The following is a 19303-nucleotide window of genomic DNA, read 5'->3' as shown; positions in this document are numbered from 1 at the left end:
CAATATTAACAAAAATAATGTCCTCAGAGCTGCCAGGAGTGCCCCCAGGCTAGGAAGGAAGAGAGATTTAGGGGGCCGAGGTAGTGATAACTATAGGGGAACAAAAGAGGAACTAGGCTGGCTGCCGGTGGTCACACCTTTAATCCTAGCTACTCAGGAGGCTGAGATCTGAGGATCACAGTTCAAAGACAACAAAAACTTCCAGGAGACTCTTATCTCCAATCAGATAAAGCCGGAATTGGCACTGTGGCTCAAGTGGTAGAGTGCTAGTCTTCAGCAAAAGAAGCCCAGGGACAAAAGCGAGTGAGCAAGCAGGAGAGGGGGGGAGAGAGAGAGAGAGAAAAGAAAGAAAGAAAGGGAGGGAGGGAGGGAGGGAGGAAGGAAGGAAGGAAGGAAGGAAAGAAAGAAAGGAAAGAAAGAAAGAAAGAAAGAAAGAAAGAGGAGGCTGGGAAGGTGGCTCAGTGTTAGAGTGCTTGCCTTGCATGCCTAAGGCCCTGGGTTCGATTCCTCAGCACCACATAAGCAAAAAGAAAAAAGCCGGAAGTGGCGCTGTGGCTCAAGTGGTAGCGCACTAGCCTTGAGCTGAAGAGCTGAGGGACAGCGCCCAGGCCCAGAGTTCAGGCCCACATCTGGACCAAAAAAAAAAAAGAAAGGAAGGAAGGAAGGAAAGAAAAAGAGATGGATGAAGCCAGCAACCTGCAGGAAAGGAGGAAGATATTAAGGTTGTCACTAAGACCACTGTAGGTTACAAGCGTAACCTTTAGGATGGAAGTCAAGCAGGAGTTTTGTCTTGTGGAACTTGAGGAACAAGGACAAGGCAGATAATGCAGGAACTGTCATTCTTCTTAAGAACTCCTCCTGGAAAGGATGGAGGCTTGGTGCTCATTTACATGTTTTAACATGCATTAACATATCATTTATAGTCAGCTTTGTTGGGAAAGGTAGAGAGAGAGAAGGGAAATTGTATTGAAGTGATCCAGCTTGTACCTCTCAGGAACTGTCATTTACTTCTGAGTCTCAGCTGACTCATCTGTACAGTGGGGCCAACTCTACCCTTGCAGTGTGGTTGTGCAGTTGGATGCACTCTCAGAGATAAGAGCATATCCTTGGAGGTGTTGTTCTGTGGCATCTGCTTGAGGTCACAATTGGATCCAATATTTCTGCCTTTCTGATGCTCATTGTGTCCTTGTTGTGGACTGCTTCTTGGCTGGGGCCCCACCTCTGCAGGAAAAGAAAAAGGAATGAAAGAAGGCCACAGGTGGCCTGAGAGGAGATGGCTCGCTGAAGCTATTATGGTGCTCCTGGTCAGCAGGGGGCAGGGCTGTCATTTGTCAGGCAGGTGGCAGGCTTCCCATTACCTGTCCACTAGCCACACAGACAGGCAATAGAAAAAATACATATATATACTGAGGGCCTATAGGATGTGAAGTGGGGTACAAGCCTCATTCCTCATCTGGCCTCAGAGTTAGACAATAGACCCCTCTCTGGAAGTGTGGCCCAAGTGGTAGAGTACCTGTCTAGCCAGCACAGGGTCCTGAGTTCAAACTCTAATACTGCCGGAAAAAAGAAAAACAAAAAACCAGAACTCTCATTCCTTAGGAAGAATTGAGTTGGAGTGGATGAGCACCTCCCATGAGCTCCCAGAGTGCCCTTTGCACAAGGTCCCTGGTGCTGCAGAGACAACCCACAAGCCCCTGTGCCTCTTGCTTAGAGGAATGGATTTGTTGACATAGGTTCAGCCTCCTGTCTCCACCTTAATAGATCTCTGCAAGGGTCAGATCTGTGTGATAGGAGCTGGGCACCTTTCTGGTGTGCAGTCTGTAAACCTGGACAATACAGGTACAGAAACAACCAGCTGTCAAGACAAAAATGGCCTATGTAAGGCCAGCCAAGGACCCTCCTGAGGCCTGCAGGAACCCTGGGCACAACGGGGAGCAATGTGGTCAGGATTATGGAGGCTGACCTGCACTGCTGAAGGGATGTTGTACCCGTGAGCCACTAGAGATCTGCTTCTAGGCCCATGTTCCACACTCTTCCCCCTGCCCCCATGTCTCTTCCTGGCCTCCAGGCAGAGATCTGGAGGTTGCAGTGGTCATCAACGGAGGGGTCCTGGCACCATGGTCCTTTCTGAGTGGCTACATCCCCCTTGCGTCCACTCTCAGTTTCCTGTCTGTCCCTCTATTGTCGCTGCCTCTTCCTGGTTCTCCACCTAACACCTTCCTATCCACGTACCTTCGGGGCGAACCAGCACCCTGAGTTCACACACTAAGGAGGCAAGGTGTCTCTGTTGCTGCAAATTTTCAGGCACTTGCAGGTAAAATGCCACAAGCAGTCATGTCTGATATGCTGGTACTCTTGAATCCCTGTTTTAACAGCTGCTGTTGCAGGCCCTGCCCCTGTCCACCAGCATGACGTGGGGGTGTCTGACCATACCCCCAGCTTCTTGGCTCAGACTCTAGGCTTGAAGGACTCTCAACATCGCTGCCTCCTGCCTGACACCTGCAGGTCCTGCTTGGTCGCCAGACCATCCCTTCCCACTGACCCTTCACAGAGGTTGCCAATGGATTTGCTTCTTGGTGTCAGTGGATTTACTTTCTACCTGTATCACCAAAGCAACTGCCTCTTTCTGAGCAGAAAAAATTTCCACTAAAAATTAAAAGATTAAGGCTCAGGAGCCCTAATACCTCATAGTCCCAGAGGACTTAGGCACAAAACAAGAATAACCTTTTTCAGTCCCCACACTGAGGCAGTGAGGCATGAATCTCCACTTATCCTGGATTCAGGGTGGGGGAATCACAATTGTTACCAGTATGAAGAGGAGGAAGTGGGGTCGAGAGGTAGATCTGGCTATGTTTTTGGAAATCAAAGGCCATCAATCAAGGCAGTTTGGAGCATCAAATAAATGGACTATAACATAGCAAACCAGAGCCTTCCTCCACTGGCCAGGATGGGCTGGGTGATGCTATGGTTAAAATCCAAAGTAGTAGCCAAGCACTGGTGGCTCTTGCCTATAATCCCAGCTACTCAGGAGGCTGAGATCTGAGGGTTGCAGCTTGTAGCCAGCCTGGTCAAGAAAGTCTGTGAGACTCTTATCTCCAATTAACCAAAAACAGCCAGAAGTAGAGCTGTGCCTCAAGTAGTAGAGAGCTAGACATGAGCAAAAAAAGCTCAGGCTCAATGCCCAGGACCTGAGTTCAAGCCCCAGGACTGGCACGCACATGCGCATGCTTGCACGCACGCACACACATACACACACACAAAATCAAAGATAGTATTATTTTTGCTCTCGTGGGCTGATGGGCCCTGCTCCATGCCTCCTCATCCTGAGCCCTAGCTGATGGAACAATTACCATTTAAGCTCTGTGGTCAATGTGGCATTGGGAAAGAACTCTGGAATGTCTTACTCCTGATATTAGCAGACTAAGAAGTTAGACTATCCTCTGTGCCCACTGTGGCTGTTCCAGAGGCCAAGGGAAGGGATGAGGCCGGAGTCCTGGACCAGGCCTGGAGGGAGATGCAGACAAAGGGAAATCTCTACTCACCACTTTACCCAGGCAAAGCAGGTTACGTATTTAAGTAGCCACTCCTGAGTGGAGATGTATCACTGACTACACTAGTCATCTGAGTACACATAGCTGTTACAACTAGAGCCCAGAGTTCTGTCTCCTCTTTCAGAAGTGTAGGATTCAATACTGTTGCCACCCCCAAAGGGGTAGCTGTTGGTTGGAACCCAGAGCCCCATAGGACCTGTAGTGTTGGAGGAAGACAGATTTGGAGGCAGAATTTAGAAAACTCCCATAATCTCTTCCCCATGGGTCTTGGACTTGGACAAATGACTGATCTACTGTTTAAGCAAACAGACTCCAAGTCCCAGCTCCCAGGATAGCTGACTACAGCTGACTCCCTGAATCCCCTTCCCAAGTATATACAGTAGATACACTGGACAGCCTTACGGGTGGCTTGAAGAACTCCTCACACATACAGCCCTTTCTTCAGCCTGAGCTGGGTACCCTCTCTCTGAGGGGCAGAGTCCTGGTTGGTTCTCAGTAGCCTTTAACCAGAAATCCCCCAAAGAGTCCAGAACAAGGGCCTCAGGCCTCAGCAGGAAGTGAGAGTTGGGCCTCAGCCCAGAAAGCCCAGCCCTCTGGCTCAGCTGCCCCAGCGTTGGTGACACGCGGACACCTGCTCTTATTTACTCACCCTCACTCATTGACTGTTTGATCTCTGCATAAATTCTCCTCCAGAACTCAATTTGTTAAGTATTCTTTGCATAGAAAAGTTCAAGCTGAATGTGAAATGATTGCCTTCGGAAGAATTTCAGCAAGTCTGTTCTGTTTCAGGAAGGTTTGTTGTCTTCATCTGTGTTCTCTGGTGCCTGGAAATGCCCACACATCGCTCAGACAGCCAACCCATTCCAAGAGGAAATGCTGTGCTGGAAACACAGCCGATCCCAGGGTCTGCAGAAATGCTAGCATTCATGTGCACTTAGGTTTAAAATCTTCCTCCTCCAGAAGGCAGGTTGTCATTCCTTCTAGAGCAAAGTGTGTTCAAGCCTTGTTTGCCTCACAAGCCATTGACTCAGCCTTTGTGGCAGGGAGATAAAGACTTTGTTGAGGCACACACAGTCTCATCAGCAGGACTGAGAGAAGCAAAAGGCCTCTGGTTGCCATCCCTGAGAATGGTCTCCTATGGGTGGAGATGGTTTGGGCCAGCAAGGGGCATGCTGAGGGGTCTTCCTTGGCACTCAATAAGCAGATACCAGAGAATTTACCAAAGGCAGATAAGGCAACCTGCTGAGGAGTTCCAGGATGCCCTGCTTGTGGCTATTGCTGAGGCTCAGCTCAAACTCAGACCCCAGTACCCAGGCAGGCTCAGGGTGCTTGAGGATAAAAGGCCCAGGCTAGACTGGCAGGAGCCCCATGGCTTCTGCTTGAGCAGCTCTAGAGAGCTGGATCTGCTTCAGGCAAGTTCTTGAGAGTAACACCAGGGTCTTTGTAGCATGGGGCAGTTCAGGCACAAGTTTTGGTGCCTGTCCTTCTAGCAGTGCCCTTTGTGGGTCACCAGTAGATGAAGCTGAATTAGTAAGTAGTGGAAGGTAGGGAGGTCAGATCTTCAAACTCAGTCTTCTTCTGTGCCTCCGATTACTCTCTCCTCTGTGCTTCCCATTGCTCTAGAGGCAAAGCTCCAGGGGCTTTGCTATTTTAAACATCAGATTGTCTTGGTATCCCTGGCTCCTGCTCCAGCTTGAGATTTCCTTACCTCCTTTCCTCCCTCCCTCTCTCCCTCCTTCCTCTCTCCTTCCCTCACTCACTCTCTTCCTTGCTTCCTCCCTCCCTCCTTCTTTCTCTGCCTGCCTGCCTGCCTTCCTTCCTTCCTTCCTTATTTTTGCTATTGTTTTGGGATTGAATCTGGGGCCTCATACTTGCTAGGAAAGTATTCTGCCACTTGAGCTATGCTTAGTCCTTTTTGTTTTGTTTTGTTTTGTTTTTTCCTGAAACAGATGTTGATGGTTTTGCTCAGACTAGCCTCAAACTCAGATACTTCTATCTGTACCTTCCAAATAGCTGGGGTTACTGATTTGTTCCACCACACCAGGCTTGCTGTCCAATCAGAGACAAGTCAGCTTCCTGCAGGCTTTCTGAGTTCTGACAGAAATGCAGAAGCTGGCTGGTGAAAAGAATATCCCAGAGCTGCTTGCAGCCTCTTCCTCCTCTCAGAAACCACATGATGTATTCATAGCTCCTGCACAAGGTTTCTTTTTGAAAATTTTATGGCTCTTTTGTCTGCACCTGGCTTCTGCAGAGGCCTATGACTGAAGCTTGTACAAGCAACCCACAACAGACAGCTTGGATGGTATCCTGCCAGAAGACAGGTTCTGACATCTCCTACATGGTCCTTGCCCTTCATCTGGAAGAGTAGGTACCTCTTTGTAAGGCTAGCTAGGCCACATGAAGGAAACTCTGAAGGCTCCAGCTGCATGTGTGTGTGTGTGTGTGTGTGCGCGCGCGTGCGTGCGTGCGTGTGTGTGTGCACGCGTGTTGGGGATCAAACCAAGGGCTTGGCAGATACTAAACATGTACTGTACCACTTAGCTGGACCCCAACTCTCTTAAGGGCCTTTACAGCAAGGAGATCATGCTGGTGATCATGGCAGAGACAAGTTAGTCTCTATACTAAGCACTGAGCATATGTGGCCCTTTCTAACCATCCCAGAGGATGACCCATGTTTAATCAGGAGAAAACTAAGGGCTCAGAAGCATCCTTTAGGCAAGGTGTCCAATATCCAGCAGGAAGACCTGGCCCCAGAGTTTGTATGGACATCTGTCTGTTCAAGTTGCTGTCTCTCTCCAACGGGTGTGCTGAGCCACACAGATCCCATGAGAACTTGAGTCCCCTTGGATTCAGAAAAGGGTCTCTACTCCGCCAATCAGGAGAAGCACAGATGGAGGCAAAGCTGAGAAGAACTGCATTTTAGAAAGATCACATACCTGATGAGTATAAATACAGCACGATCTCTTTAGTGGCAAGTGACAAAAACCCAAGTCAAAGTGACTATAGCCAAAAAAAAAAAAAAAAAAAAGAGGATAGGGATTTGCTGACTCATTAATTAAAAAGTCTATGGATTGTGTGGCTGCAGGCACCAGGCGATCAGAGCTCAATATGTCACTAAGACTTGGTCTCTCTCCTTCAAGCCCTAATGTCTTTTTTTCCTCTGAATTGGATTCTCTCTCAAGGAAGGTTCCAGATGCCTCAGGCTCTCTGTGCAATACTTTCAACTCAGAGGAAATAGAGGCTTCTTTCCTGCGGGAAAGCTGAGTTTGGTTCTGCTTGGGATCAGAGGGAACTAGAGTGCAGTTCAGCCTGACCTGGCTTCCTGCCCTCCCTTTTGAGTATTATCAGGGCAATGGTCTGCCTCAACCAGAGAAATAGAACAGGGAGGGTGTAGGCAATATGGAGGTGTTTGGATCTAGAAGGATGAATAGACAGTTGTTACCTGGCACACCTATGTCCATGGGCATCACTGCTATAGCCCACATATTCATGCCCAACCCCAGACCCCCAATTCTTCTGTGTGTGTGTGTGTGTGTTGTGTGTGTGTGTGTGTGTGTGTGTGTTGTGTGTGTGTGTGTGTGTGCATGCTCATGCGCACGCGCCTGTTTTGGAGTATGAACTCAGGGCCTGCGCACTATCCTTGAGCTTTACTGTTCAAGGATAGTACTCTACCACTTGAGTCATAGCTCCACTTCTGGCTTTTTGTTGGTAGTTAATTGGAGATAAGAGTCTCTTGGACTTTCCTTCCCAGGCTAGCTTTGAATCATGATCCTCAGATCTCAGCCTCTTGAGTATCTAAGATTATAGGTGTGAGCCACCAGCACCTAGCCCCAGACCTCAATTCCGTCTGGGATGTGGTTTTCACCTGGGTTTGCCTGCTCCATCCCACTCAGAAACACATTAGTCTCTCTTCAATCTTTCTGTCCTCCCAGTGACGAGCTGACTCCAAGTTTCAGCAGCTCAGAGCTCAGGTTGCCATGCCAACTCCCGAGGTAGCATCAGGCAGAATGTGCTGGCCCCAGCTCCGTGCTGCTGGCGGATGCAGGCACATTTGGGTAATTGGATTGGAGCAACCCACAGGCCTTTCCTGTGGAAACCTGGGACCTGGCCCAGCTCCTATTTAGACATGAGCATGGACACAAAGAGAACTTGGAGAGGAGGGTCCTTTGCTCCAGGACAACTTGGGTCTAGGAAGAGAGTGCTCAGCAGGCCCAAGGGTTAGTAAAGGAAAGATAAGTCCTCTCCTAATGCCCAAATGAGCCAACTGCAGACCTCAATTAATCAGAAGCTTCCCAAAGCTCAGAGCTTCCCCATTCCTCTCCCCCACCCCCCACCTTGGCCCAGAGCTGGTGCAGGCCTTCACAAAGCAGCCAGGGCTTGCCTTGCCTAACAGAGAACTGGCTTACTTACTCATTGCAGAAGAAATTCAGAATCAAAGTCAGCATCCCTCTGGACCCTTTGAAGCTGCTCTGCAGGCGGGCTCTGTACACCAGCAAGCTTGGAGCCGAGTTCCTGTCCCAGGGTCTGTGATACTTTGGCATCCAGTGGCAGCAGTCCCATGTAGTTGCCCCTCCCCCCAAAAGAAAAACAAATCCAGTGCTCAGCTTCACCTTCCCCAGAGAGGACCATTCCTGGTGAGAATAGAGCAGAGTATCTCAGGTGAGAGACCACGACTCAGAGGAGACCTCTGAGAAGCCACTTTCCCCCCTTTCCCAGGCTGTGGTGCCTGCAGGTCTCCGTTAGCAAGCGTCTCAGTGGTGACGGGTGAGCTGGTAGAAGCAGCCATACTGGAATTGGGATTGCTTGCTGTCAATGTCCCTGGATACCTAGAAATGGCGAGTACCTCTGGGGTCCGGCCATGGTCCACTTTCTCCTCTCCCAAATGGTCTTTCAATTGTCTGGATTTCCAGACATCTCTAGGTATGACCCCTCCTGTCCAGGTCAACTTGTGAACTGTAGGGCCCTCTGCCCCTCTATCTATCCTAGATATATGGCACAGTATAGTTCCTACTGCAGCAGAAAGAGACAAGTTAGCAAAGGCGATGGCTCTGGCCCAAACAGTGTAGGGACATCTCTGAGGCCCATGGAGGCATTCTGAGTCAGAGTCCTAGAATCTTGAGCCTGGGCTCAGATCAGCCTCCAAACAGGGCAGAGAACACAGGCTTGGAAGAGAGGAAAAAGCATATGAGGGTGAACCTGTGGAGAGAGTGGAAGGGTGAAGAGGAGGGAAGGAAGTAGAGCTGGCAAGGTCACCATGGTCCTCTCTAGTCCTCATGAGAAGTGCCAGGATCTCATGCAGTTGAGTCGTTGAGGGCAGAGCCGTAAAGCCCAGGTGAAGGCAAGGCAGATCTCTGTTTCTAGAACATAAGAGCCTGGCTTCTTGGAGCACTGCCTGGATCACTGTGTAACACCTCTTGGTGTTACATCTTGGACCCAAGGCTCTGGAGTAAACCCCAGGGTATACCAGGATCTCTGAGGATATAAGGGCATCTAGGAATCTAGCCCAGCCCTAGAGACCGTGGTGTTTGGAGGGTGGCTTTGGGTAACCCTGGAAACCACATACCAGGATTTGCAAAGAGGATCAACCCAGGGGTGACTATTGGTCTTCATTCACATAAGGAACCTTAAAGGACAATCTAGTCTAAGAGGCTGAGCTGCAGAAGCTCAGAACACATGGGTTTGGATGACTCCATCAGAGGTGCCCTGTGGTGGGCTCTGCTGGGCAAAGCTGCCCTCCCCCCCAAGAGCATGGGAGAAAACAGGGCATGGAGGAGAAGGGATTCCTCGCCCAGAGGCAGAGCCTGGGCAGGCCACACCCACAATGTCCAGCCTGCCAAAGCAGCACCAGCAAGATAGAGAGGCCTGGAGCAGCTGAGCCCCGGCCTGTGTCCGGCCAGCCCAGGAAAGCCACATCCTACTGTGGCCATACCTCTTGAGGACAAGGGAACTCTCTAGAAGTTGCCAGCCTCTAATGTGTAAATGCAGCACTCCTCCTTCATGGGGAAAGTGTAGATCAGACTAATTAATGTGTGTGGTTTGTTTACCCTCCTTTCATTTCCCTGAGACAAAATAATTAACCACAGAGCTTTAGAAACCCATTCATCAGTGGCAGTCCTTCTGTGTTTCCTATGGCTCAGCTTCTATGTGTAGATGCAGGGACCCCGTGTGGGGCAGGGACAGTGGCAGCACCTGGGACAGCTCCTATCTACAGCACTGCAGGAGAGCCTAGTGAGGGGGGCTTGGACCAGGGGAGGGCCAGCTATGAAGGGCCTGGCATGGAAGCAGAAAGGCCCAGGAGGCTCAGGGCTCCATTGATTTAGAGGATCAGTGTGGTGGCACTTCTGTAACTTGCTCCTGGGGCTGCCAGCCACCTCAAATCCCAGCTAAACACTAAATGATAACAAAAACACCTCTGACCACTCATCGCCACTGCCAGGAGGGGAGTTGCTCAGAAGCATTTCTGGGGTCACAGCTAGAATGAGGGAGAACAGGCCAGCTGAAGGGGTCTCTCTTTCCTTACCCCCCCCCCCAAATCCCTGTCTCAGTTCATAGCAGAGTGCAGCTTGGGCCAAGATGCACTGGACAGAAGGTTTCTCATAGAAACACTCCCACATCCTTTTTTTGTTTTTGTTTTGTGCTGGTCCAGGGGCTTGAACTCAGGGCCTGAATGCTGTCCCTGAGCTTCTTTTGTTCAAAGCTAGGACTCTACCACTTGAGCCACAGTGCTACTTCCAGCTTTTTCTGAGTAGTTTATTGGAGATAAAGACTCTCACAGGACTTTTGTGGCCCAGCTGGCTTTGAACTGCAATCCTCAGATCTCAGCCTCCTGAATAGCTGGGATAACAGGCATGAGCCACTAGCACCAGGCACAGAAACCCTTTGATGAGACCACACCCACCCATAGTCAAAGCACAGGGGTTTAGCCACCTTGTAAAACCAAGCCAGCACTACCTTGAGGGCAGCAAGGTCCAAACCCTGCAGAGGAGCCTTGGGAGACCCCATCCCATCCACCATTGTTCTTGCAGAAACTGGCCTCTCTTAGCTCTGGTCATCTGATGAGACAGTCCAGCTCCTGAATTTCCCAAAGACCTGGCACAGAGCCAGCTGTGGTCTGCGGTTTGCGTGGACACACCTGCAGCTCTGAATGGAGACCTTCCTGTGCTCACTTCCAACGGATTGCCCCTGAGGAAAGGAAAACCCTTGTGCACAATGATGATCAGAACCAGATACAGCCATCAGCTTCAGGGTCATCTTTAGATGGGGATGGAGGCTACAAGGTGCTTGGGCCACCAACTCGCTGCATAGACAACCCCTTCTACCATGGTACTGAGCTGGGCAAACAGCTGCCTCTTTCACCAGGGGCAGCTCCGATCAACCTCCACTCATTCATCCCAGCTCTGGAGCACCTGTGACTGCCAGCCTGGGGCTCTGTCACTGAGCCACATCTCCACCTCACCCCCATCCCATTTTGTTGAGACAAGTTCTCCCTATGTAGCCCAGCATGGACTCAAATTTATAATCCTTCTGGGATTATAAACTACCAAGCCCAACTCTAAACTGAGTCTTCAACGAGAGTGAGTGAGGCAGGGAGAGGGGGCTGAGGGCTGGGAGATACCAGTGTGAGAACTCCACAGGTCTGTGGAGGTGGAAGTCTTGAGCTACTGTAGAGAGTGGGGGCTGGTGATGGAGCAGCAAGGTGAAACCCTAGGCCCACATTGGGAGGGGGGATTCTTAGTGGGCAGAAGGAACAGATGGGAACATGTGGACTGAGAAAGAGCAGTCCAGATAATACCCAGGCCTCTGGCTTGAGTGACCAAGGATTCAGAAAGGAAGAGAGGGGCCAGGATGAATGATGGCCCCACAGGCCCAGACCCACGCAGGTGCCAGTGTAGAGGCAGGCTAGGAAGGACTTCCAGCTGATCTGGTCATAAAAATGCCAGGCGAGGGGCTGGGAAGGTGGCTCCGTGGTAGAGCTGCTTGCCTTGCGATCATGAGGCCCTGGGTTTGGATTCCTCAGCACCACATAAGCAGAAAAAGCTGGAAGTAGTGCAGAGCGCTCGCCTTGAGCTGAAGAGCTGAGCGACAGTGCCCAGGCCCAGAGTTCAGGCCCCACGACCAACCAAAAAAAAAAAAAAACCAGGTGAGGCCTCCACAAGTTTCACTCTGAAGGAGCACTGGGGGTCCCTGGAGACCAGGTAAACTTGAGCTTCTTGTCTTTATTGGTGTCACAGCACAACAAGTGCACCAAGTAGCCTCTGCTGGGTGGGGCCCTGGGCCAGCTCCAAAACTCAGAGTCTCCCAAGAGCCTGGGACAGGAACCCAGAGTGGATGTATTCAGTTGCTGCAGGCCTTGCCTGGGTTGCATCTTGTAGGACAGGACAAGCAAAGGTTGAATAAAGTTTGGGTCAGATCCATGCAGGCCCCAGGAGCTTTTCCAACCATCTCAAGGACTGGCAGGGCCTTGCAAGTAGAAGTTGATGATGCCTAGGCCATGCTGGGTCCTCATTGGCTGCGGTTCTGCTGAGGGTAGAGCATAGCACCTGACCCAGGCTGTGGGCAGGCATGGTTGCACAGCGGTAGAGCTGCCCTGCCTCAGGTCCCGCCAACCACACTGCCTTCTGCCCCAGGACCTTCTGGCCCCCTTTCGCAGTCCTGATCTAGGCAGCCCTCAGTGACAAGTGACAGTGTTTGCAACTTTTCTGACCCATGGTCATTGCCTGCCCTAAAAGACTTCTTCCAGTCTCAGCTAATGCATCCTCTGGGGTCCCCTGCATGTCCTCACTGTACCCACAAAGCTGTGCCCCTGGAAGACCTAGGTCATTTTTGTTGTTGTTGGTTATTGGGCTTGAACTCAGGGCCTGGGCACTGTCCCTGAGCTTTTTTTGCTCAAGGTTAGTACTCTAGCCCATTGAGCCACAGTGCTACTTCTGGTTTACTGGTGGTTGATTGGACATAGAATTTCACGGATTTTCCTACCTGGTCTGGCTTTGAACTACAATCCTTAGATCTCAGTCTCCTGAGTAGCTAGAATTATAGGTGTGAGCCACCAACACCGGGCTTGACCCAGGTCATTTCTAAGTAATTAGGTTACAAGGTCAAGATGGTCAATCCAGTCATCAAGCCATTTAAGAAAACAAAACATAGATAGGCTGGGCACAGGTAACTCACACCTGTAATCTTAGTACTGAGGAGGCTGAGATCTGAGGATCATGGTTCAAAGCCAGCCTGGGCAGGAAAAGTCTGTGAGATTCTTATCCCTACTAAACCACCAGAAATGGTGCTATGGCTCAAGTGGTAGAGCACTAGCCTTGAGCTGCAGAGCTCAGGGACAGTGCCTAGGCCTACAATTCAAGCCCCATGACCAACAACAACAAAACCCCCAAAACATACAGATAAATGGAATGTACCAGGGCCCTCTCTTGCCCCTAAATGTCCCATATGGGCCTGTAGGCTCTGGCATGCTCCCTGAAAGATCACTAACACCCCCACTTTCTGTCTTTGCAGGTTCTCAGCAAACCTTGGCGGCTCAGCATGGCCTACTGAGATGAACCATGACCTACCGACTAACATTCACCACTAACCATCCAGAGCTGAATCTTGACAGGAGGTGATTCATCCTTCAACGGCCCCCCCCCAACTTGCCCACCCCGGCCAGAAAAGTGCCCTGGCTGCCACGGACACCATGTAGTAGGGCTGGCCGCAGCGCCCAGTGAGCTGCGATGGTTTTGCACACGACCCCCTTTCCTAATAGCTGTCTGTCTGCTCTTCACGCTGTGTCCTGGGCCCTCATCTTCCCATGTTACTGGCTGGTGGACCGACTGTTGGCCTCCTTCATACCCACCACCTATGAGAAGCGCCAGAGGGCTGATGACCCGTGCTGCCTGCAGCTCTTCTGCACTGTCCTCTTCACACCCATCTACCTGGCCCTGCTTGTGGCTGCTCTGCCCTTCGCCTTTCTTGGGTTCCTCTTCTGGTCCCCCCTGCAGTCTGCCCGTAGGCACTACATCTACTCACGGCTGGAGGACAAGGTTGGCGGGGCGGCCCTGCTCAGCGAATGGAAGGGCACAGGGGCTGGCAAAAGCTTCTGTTTTGCCACTGCCAATCTCTGCCTCCTCCCTGACTCACTTGCTAGGCTCAACAATGTTTTCAACACCCAAGCACGGGCCAAAGAGATTGGGCAGAGGATCCGCAATGGGGCTGCCCGGCCCCAGATCAAAATCTACATCGATTCACCCACCAACACTTCCATTAGCGCGGCCAGCTTCAGCAGCCTGGTGTCACCACAGAGCAGTGATAGTGGGGCCAGAGCCATCCCTGGGAGCATTAAAAGGACAGCCTCCGTGGAATACAAGGGTGATGGCGGGCGCCAGCCCAGTGATGAGGCTGCCAATGGCCCAGCCTCTGGGGACCCGTCTGATGGCTGCAGCCTTGAGGATGCCTGCATAGTGCGCATCGGGAGCGAGGAGGGAGGCCGGCCGCCAGAAGCCGATGACTCTGCCACTGGGAACCAAGCCAGGAATGGGGCCACTGGAGGCCCGAAGGGTCAGACACCCAACCACAATCAACATGATGGGGATTCGGGGAGCCTGGGCAGCCCCTCCGCCTCCAGGGAGTCCCTGGTGAAGGCACGAGCTGGGCCAGATAGCGGCAGCGGCAGCAGCGGCGGCGGCGGCGGTGGGGATACAGGTGCCAACAGCAAGCTCCTGTACAAGGCCTCGATGGTGAAGAAGGCGGCGCGCAGGAGACGGCATCCCGACGAGGCCTTCGACCATGAGGTCTCAGCCTTCTTCCCTGCCAACCTAGACTTCCTGTGCCTGCAGGAAGTGTTTGACAAGCGGGCAGCGGCTAAGTTGAAAGACCAGCTGCATGGCTACTTCGAGTACATCCTGTACGATGTAGGGGTCTACGCCTGTCATGGCTGCTGCAATTTCAAGTGTCTCAACAGTGGCCTCTTCTTTGCCAGCCGCTACCCCGTCATGGACGTGGCCTATCACTGTTACCCCAATGGGTGCAGCTTCGATGCCCTGGCCTCTAAGGGAGCTCTGTTTCTCAAGGTAAGAGCCCTTGGCCAAACCTACACCATCCTAACTGGTACCCAAGCCACATGTCTGCGGGGGAGGGATGTTAAAATGGAAGGTAGAAAAGGGTTTCCATGAAGCTAGACCAGAGGATTCCCCAGCTCAGGAACAAGGGAAACATACAGGCATAAGGTCAAAGGCCATGGTTCCAGACTTAGTGAGTGATCTGAGCCCACTCCTCAGACCACCTCAGATCTGAGCTGCCATCTTCCCATCTGTAAAATGGGAGCAAGCAAGGTGGGAGTGAATCAGCACAGCAAAACCCAGAAGGAGGTCCGAGCCTCTGCCCGCATAGTGGGTGTGGTGATGATAGCTGCTAGCCATGATGATGGTGGTGGAGACAGGTGGGAAGAGGAACTGGGCCCTATCTCCATTCACACAAGGCAGGCTGGCAGACAGACCTCTCGCCAATGAGCACAACTAGTTCTTCGGGCCACCAGCAGCCCCTTCCCCCTGGCTATCAGCAGCTGCATGCCAGGCTCTCTGCCCACCAGCCCATGGCTTCACTTCCATAGTCACTAATTAAAGTGAGTCATAATTATTTCTGCTAATTTGGCTGCAATTGGAGGAGTTTTTAGACCATGGCAATTTGGTCATTACGCATTATCTTCCATTGAGTTTGAGACACTTTGATGTCAACTTTTTGTTCTCTATCCAAAAGCCATTGCTGGTGCTTCCAGAGTTTTCTGAAGCATTATTTGGCCAACTGATGCAGAGCAAGGTTTTTTGCCTCCTCTGCCTCCCTCCCCTTCCCCGGCAGTAGCTGATGTGGGGATGGGTTCTGTTATTTTAAGGTGAGAAATAACAGAGTGCTTACTAGGAAAGCTGGGGCTCAGATGCCCAGGGCGGCCTCCCCTGACTCCTCAGTTCCCTGTTTGAAGCCAGTGCTTAGCCTGTCCAGGAAAATGTTGGTGTGGGAGCCAGGAATAAGTGAAGGTAGACTGTCTCCATAGAGCAAGTTACAGCCAGGGTGGACCTCTGTGGACCTTGGCAAACTCCTCAGGAAGGCTCTGACAGGCTAGAATCGGGGTCTCTCTGGCTTTCCATTCACAGCTGAAATGGAACCAACTCTTCCATCAGATAGATCCAGCCTTCCTATTCTGGCATATGGTTCGTTGGTGTTCTGTTCTGTGGGTATATTTTTGTCTCAGCAGTCAGAGTGACTTTCTGCAGAAGAAAGGAATATGTTGTCAGGCTCAAAGTGGGAGGGGTACCCTGTCACCCTTGCCCTATTATGGAAGGCACCAAGATAGGAGACCCCACTACCCATCAATCTTGTGCTATGCAGGCCAATCCCTCCTTTAGCTGGGACCCTGACCACAGCTCCAGGATCAACAGTGTCCTTGGGGACACTGTGGCCCTGTCCTGAATGCTCTGTTACGCTCTTCTACCTTCTGGATCTCAAACTTGTCTGCAAATTTGTTTAATTTGGATCATGCCAAGACTTTTATTTTTTTGGAGGGTGGAGGGGAGAGTAGTGAGGTTAGAGATGTGGTAGAGCACTTACCTAACACGTGTAAGGCTATAAATTCTACCCGAGACATTGTAAGGGGAAAAACTAGGTTTTAGAACTTAACACCGTGGCAAGCCTGGCAGCCCCAGCCTGCCACACATGACACCGCTGCTGGAGACTGGGACCCTCACACCAAACCCTGCACCTTGGGAGTGTGACCCAATAGGCTTTACTTCTGCCCTTGCTAATGACCTTTGTTCTAGCCCATATTTCCAGAGCCCTAGCCTTCCATCTGAGCACCTCCTGGACACATCCAGCTCTTCTCAAACCAAACTCCTTGACTAGCCTCTCCCAGGCTCCACCACCCCCATGCCAGACAGAGCCACAGAGGCTGCTGCTTGTGCCTCCTGTCCGTTCCAGGTTCTTCTGTTCATTTTCCAATGCCCTGGCTCTGCCTTGCCTCCAGCTCCACCACTTTGGCCTAGGCTCCATTCCTCTGTCAGTCCAACGTTTGGTTTCCTGATGCCTTCCAATGGCAACTCTACTCCTTTCCTCCTCCACTGCTTCAGGAGAAGCCCAACTTCCGTCTCAACCCCTCCCCACAACTTATGCTCTGCCCCAGCCATAGCACTGTCAAGGGACCACCACACTCTTCTGGTCTTAGTTATGCGGAGCATAACCCAGTTCTCCCAGCATGGAGGCCTTACTACTCTGCCAGGCTGATTGTCACATCAGACACTGCACTATAAAGCCTGGCCCCGCAGCACCCACCGCACCTCTGTTGGCCCAGAGCATGGCTGTCTTCCTGCTGTGGAGGACTGAAATCAATGCAGCTTCAAAGGGTTTGGTCTACCTGGAGAAGAACTGGGGACACAGGAAAGGTCCTATCAAGGTCCTTTCCCCCAACACCTCTGCCATGGGGGCCTTCTTTGCCTTCCTGGTTTACTCCGTGATACTATAGATTCTTTGGGGAAATCCAAGTCTCTACAAAGGAAGGGGCAGTAAAACGGAGCTTAATTCCAAGCACCTTTTGTATTGACGGTCAGCCCACCAGGACTAAAAGGTACCACCTCTCAGTGTAATTGTTTGTTTTTGCAAGAGAAACACATAAGACTGTGGCTCCCCACACGGACCAGGGATCAATAAGCCCAGCAAATAATAAAGTGGGTCCTGGCAGGCTCACACACTATTTGAGGGAGAGGCGGGGTGCATGATTGCAGCTGTGCCGTGCTGCTGTGATCTGGCTTTCCCAGACCAGCTCTCCTCTGCAGCAGGGATGAGTAGGACAACTTTTTTTTTTCCCCATCAGTTGTGGGGTTTGAACTCAGGGCCTGGGCGCTGTCCCTAAGCCTTTTTGTGCTCAAGGTTACCTACCACTCTACCACGTGAGCCACAACTCCACTTGCAGTTTTCTTTCTTTCTTTTTTTTGGGGGGGGGTCCGGTCGTGAGGCCCGAACTCTGGGCCTGGGCCCTGTCCTCAGCTCTTCAGCTCAAGGCTAGCGCTCTACCACTTGAGCCACAGTGCCACTTCTGGCTTTTTTTTCTTTTTTTGCTTATGTGGTGCTGAGGAATCGAACCCAGGGCCTCATGCATGCAAGGCAAGCACTCTACCACTGAGCCACCTTCCCAGTCCCCCACTTGCAGTTTTCTGGTGGTTAACTGCAGATAAGAGTCTCACAGGGACTTTTCTTCCTGGGCTGGCTTCAAACCACTATCCTCAGATCTTAGCTTCCCTGAGTAGCTGAGGTGCACCCAGCTGCACATCTGTCTTTTTTTTTTTTTGGCCAGTCCTGGGGCTTGAACTCAGGGCTTGGGCACTGTCCCTGAGCTTTTTTTTTTTTTTTTGGGGGGGGGGGTCTGGTCGTGGGGCCTGAACTCTGGACCTGGGCGCTGTCCCTCAGCTCTTCAGCTCAAGGCTAGCACTCCACCACTTGAGCCACAGCACCACTTCCGGCTTTTTTCCTTTTGTTTATGTGGTGCTGAGGAATCAAACCCAGGGCCTCAGGCATGCAAGGCAAGCGCTCTACCACTGAGCCAACTTCCCAGCCCCCTGAGCTTTTTTTTCTCTCTCTCAAGGCTAGCACTCTACCACTTGAGCAACAGTGCCTTTTTTTTTTTTTCCTGTTTATGTGGTACTGAGAAATAGAACCCAGGGCTTCATGCATGCTAGGTAAGCACTCTACAACTAAGCCACAGTCCCTTGCACTTTTTGTTGTTGTTGGTGGTGGTGGTGGTCGTAAGGCTTGGCACTGTCCTTGAGCTCTTCAGCTCAAGGTGAGTACTCTACCACTTAAGCCACAGTGCCACTTCCAAGCACGTATCTCTTATCCCCGTCTGGGACTCAGTACAGTGCATGTAACAAACACTAAGTGTTAAGAGAGGAAAAGGCTGACACATTAAAACCAACAAATGGTGGGCTGTAAGAAAGCTCACCAAAACACTATTGGCTCAGATCTGATCTGCCTTTCCCATCTGAGCCTTGTGGCCAATGACTTAACTTCCCTGAGCATCGATGTCTCCCACTGTTAAAATGGCAGGTTTTTAGTGTCCTTCTTGCCCTCCGTGTGAAGTGCTATGCCGGAGTGCTCACTCGTTGCCTGAGGAATGCAGGGACCACAGTGCCATCGTGTGACCCTTTTGAGCAGTGCTTTTGTTTCTGCAGTGGGATCTGTCAATGGCACCAGGCTGGCAGAGCTACAGGGTAGAGGTGCTGTTGGGGGGCAGTTTGGGTCTGGAATATAGGCAGAAAGTAGATAGTCAGCATGTGGGTTTAAAAATAGTTCTATAAGCCGAGTCCCAGTGGCTCACTCCTGTATTCCTAGCTACTCCGGAGGCTGAGATCTGAGGATCATGGTTCAAAGGCAGCCCAGCCCAGGCAAGAAAGTCTGTGAGGCCTCTTTTTTTTTTTGTCGGTCCTGGAGCTTGAACTCTGGGCTTGGGCACTGTCCCTGCACTCTTCAGCTCAAGGTGAGCACTCTATTGCTTAAACCACAGTGCCACTTCATTTTCTAGTTAATTGGAGATAAGAGTTTCATGGACTTTCCTTCCCAGGCTGGCTTTGAATCGTGATCCTCAGATCTCAGACTCCTGAGTAGCTAGGATTACAGGCATAAGCCACCAGCGCCTGGCTCCCGTGAGATTCTTATCTCCAATAAACCACTAGAAAACCAGAAGTGGTGCTGTAGCTCAAGTGGTAGAGGGCTCGCCTTGAGCTGAAATG

The 19303-nt window shown here is 51.3% G+C and overlaps 1 protein-coding gene across 2 annotated transcripts in view; it reads left to right on the top strand.

Moving 5' to 3' along the window:
- LOC138807039 (sphingomyelin phosphodiesterase 3) overlaps positions 1-19303 on the top strand; it is a 91599-nt gene that overhangs the window by 62667 nt on the left and 9629 nt on the right. For both annotated transcript variants that reach the window (XM_069992611.1, XM_069992612.1), the window contains exon 3: positions 13056-14605. In XM_069992611.1, coding sequence (XP_069848712.1) covers positions 13271-14605 — 1335 coding nt within the window. In that variant the 5' untranslated portion in view covers positions 13056-13270. The remainder of the gene's footprint in view (positions 1-13055; positions 14606-19303) is intronic.

Source organism: Dipodomys merriami, unplaced genomic scaffold, assembly GCF_024711535.1.
Source record: "Dipodomys merriami isolate MVZ:Mamm:240054 unplaced genomic scaffold, mDipMer1.0.p SCAF_41, whole genome shotgun sequence".
In the NCBI taxonomy this organism is placed as follows: domain Eukaryota; kingdom Metazoa; phylum Chordata; class Mammalia; order Rodentia; family Heteromyidae; genus Dipodomys; species Dipodomys merriami.
This window is presented reverse-complemented; position numbering and strand designations above follow the sequence as displayed.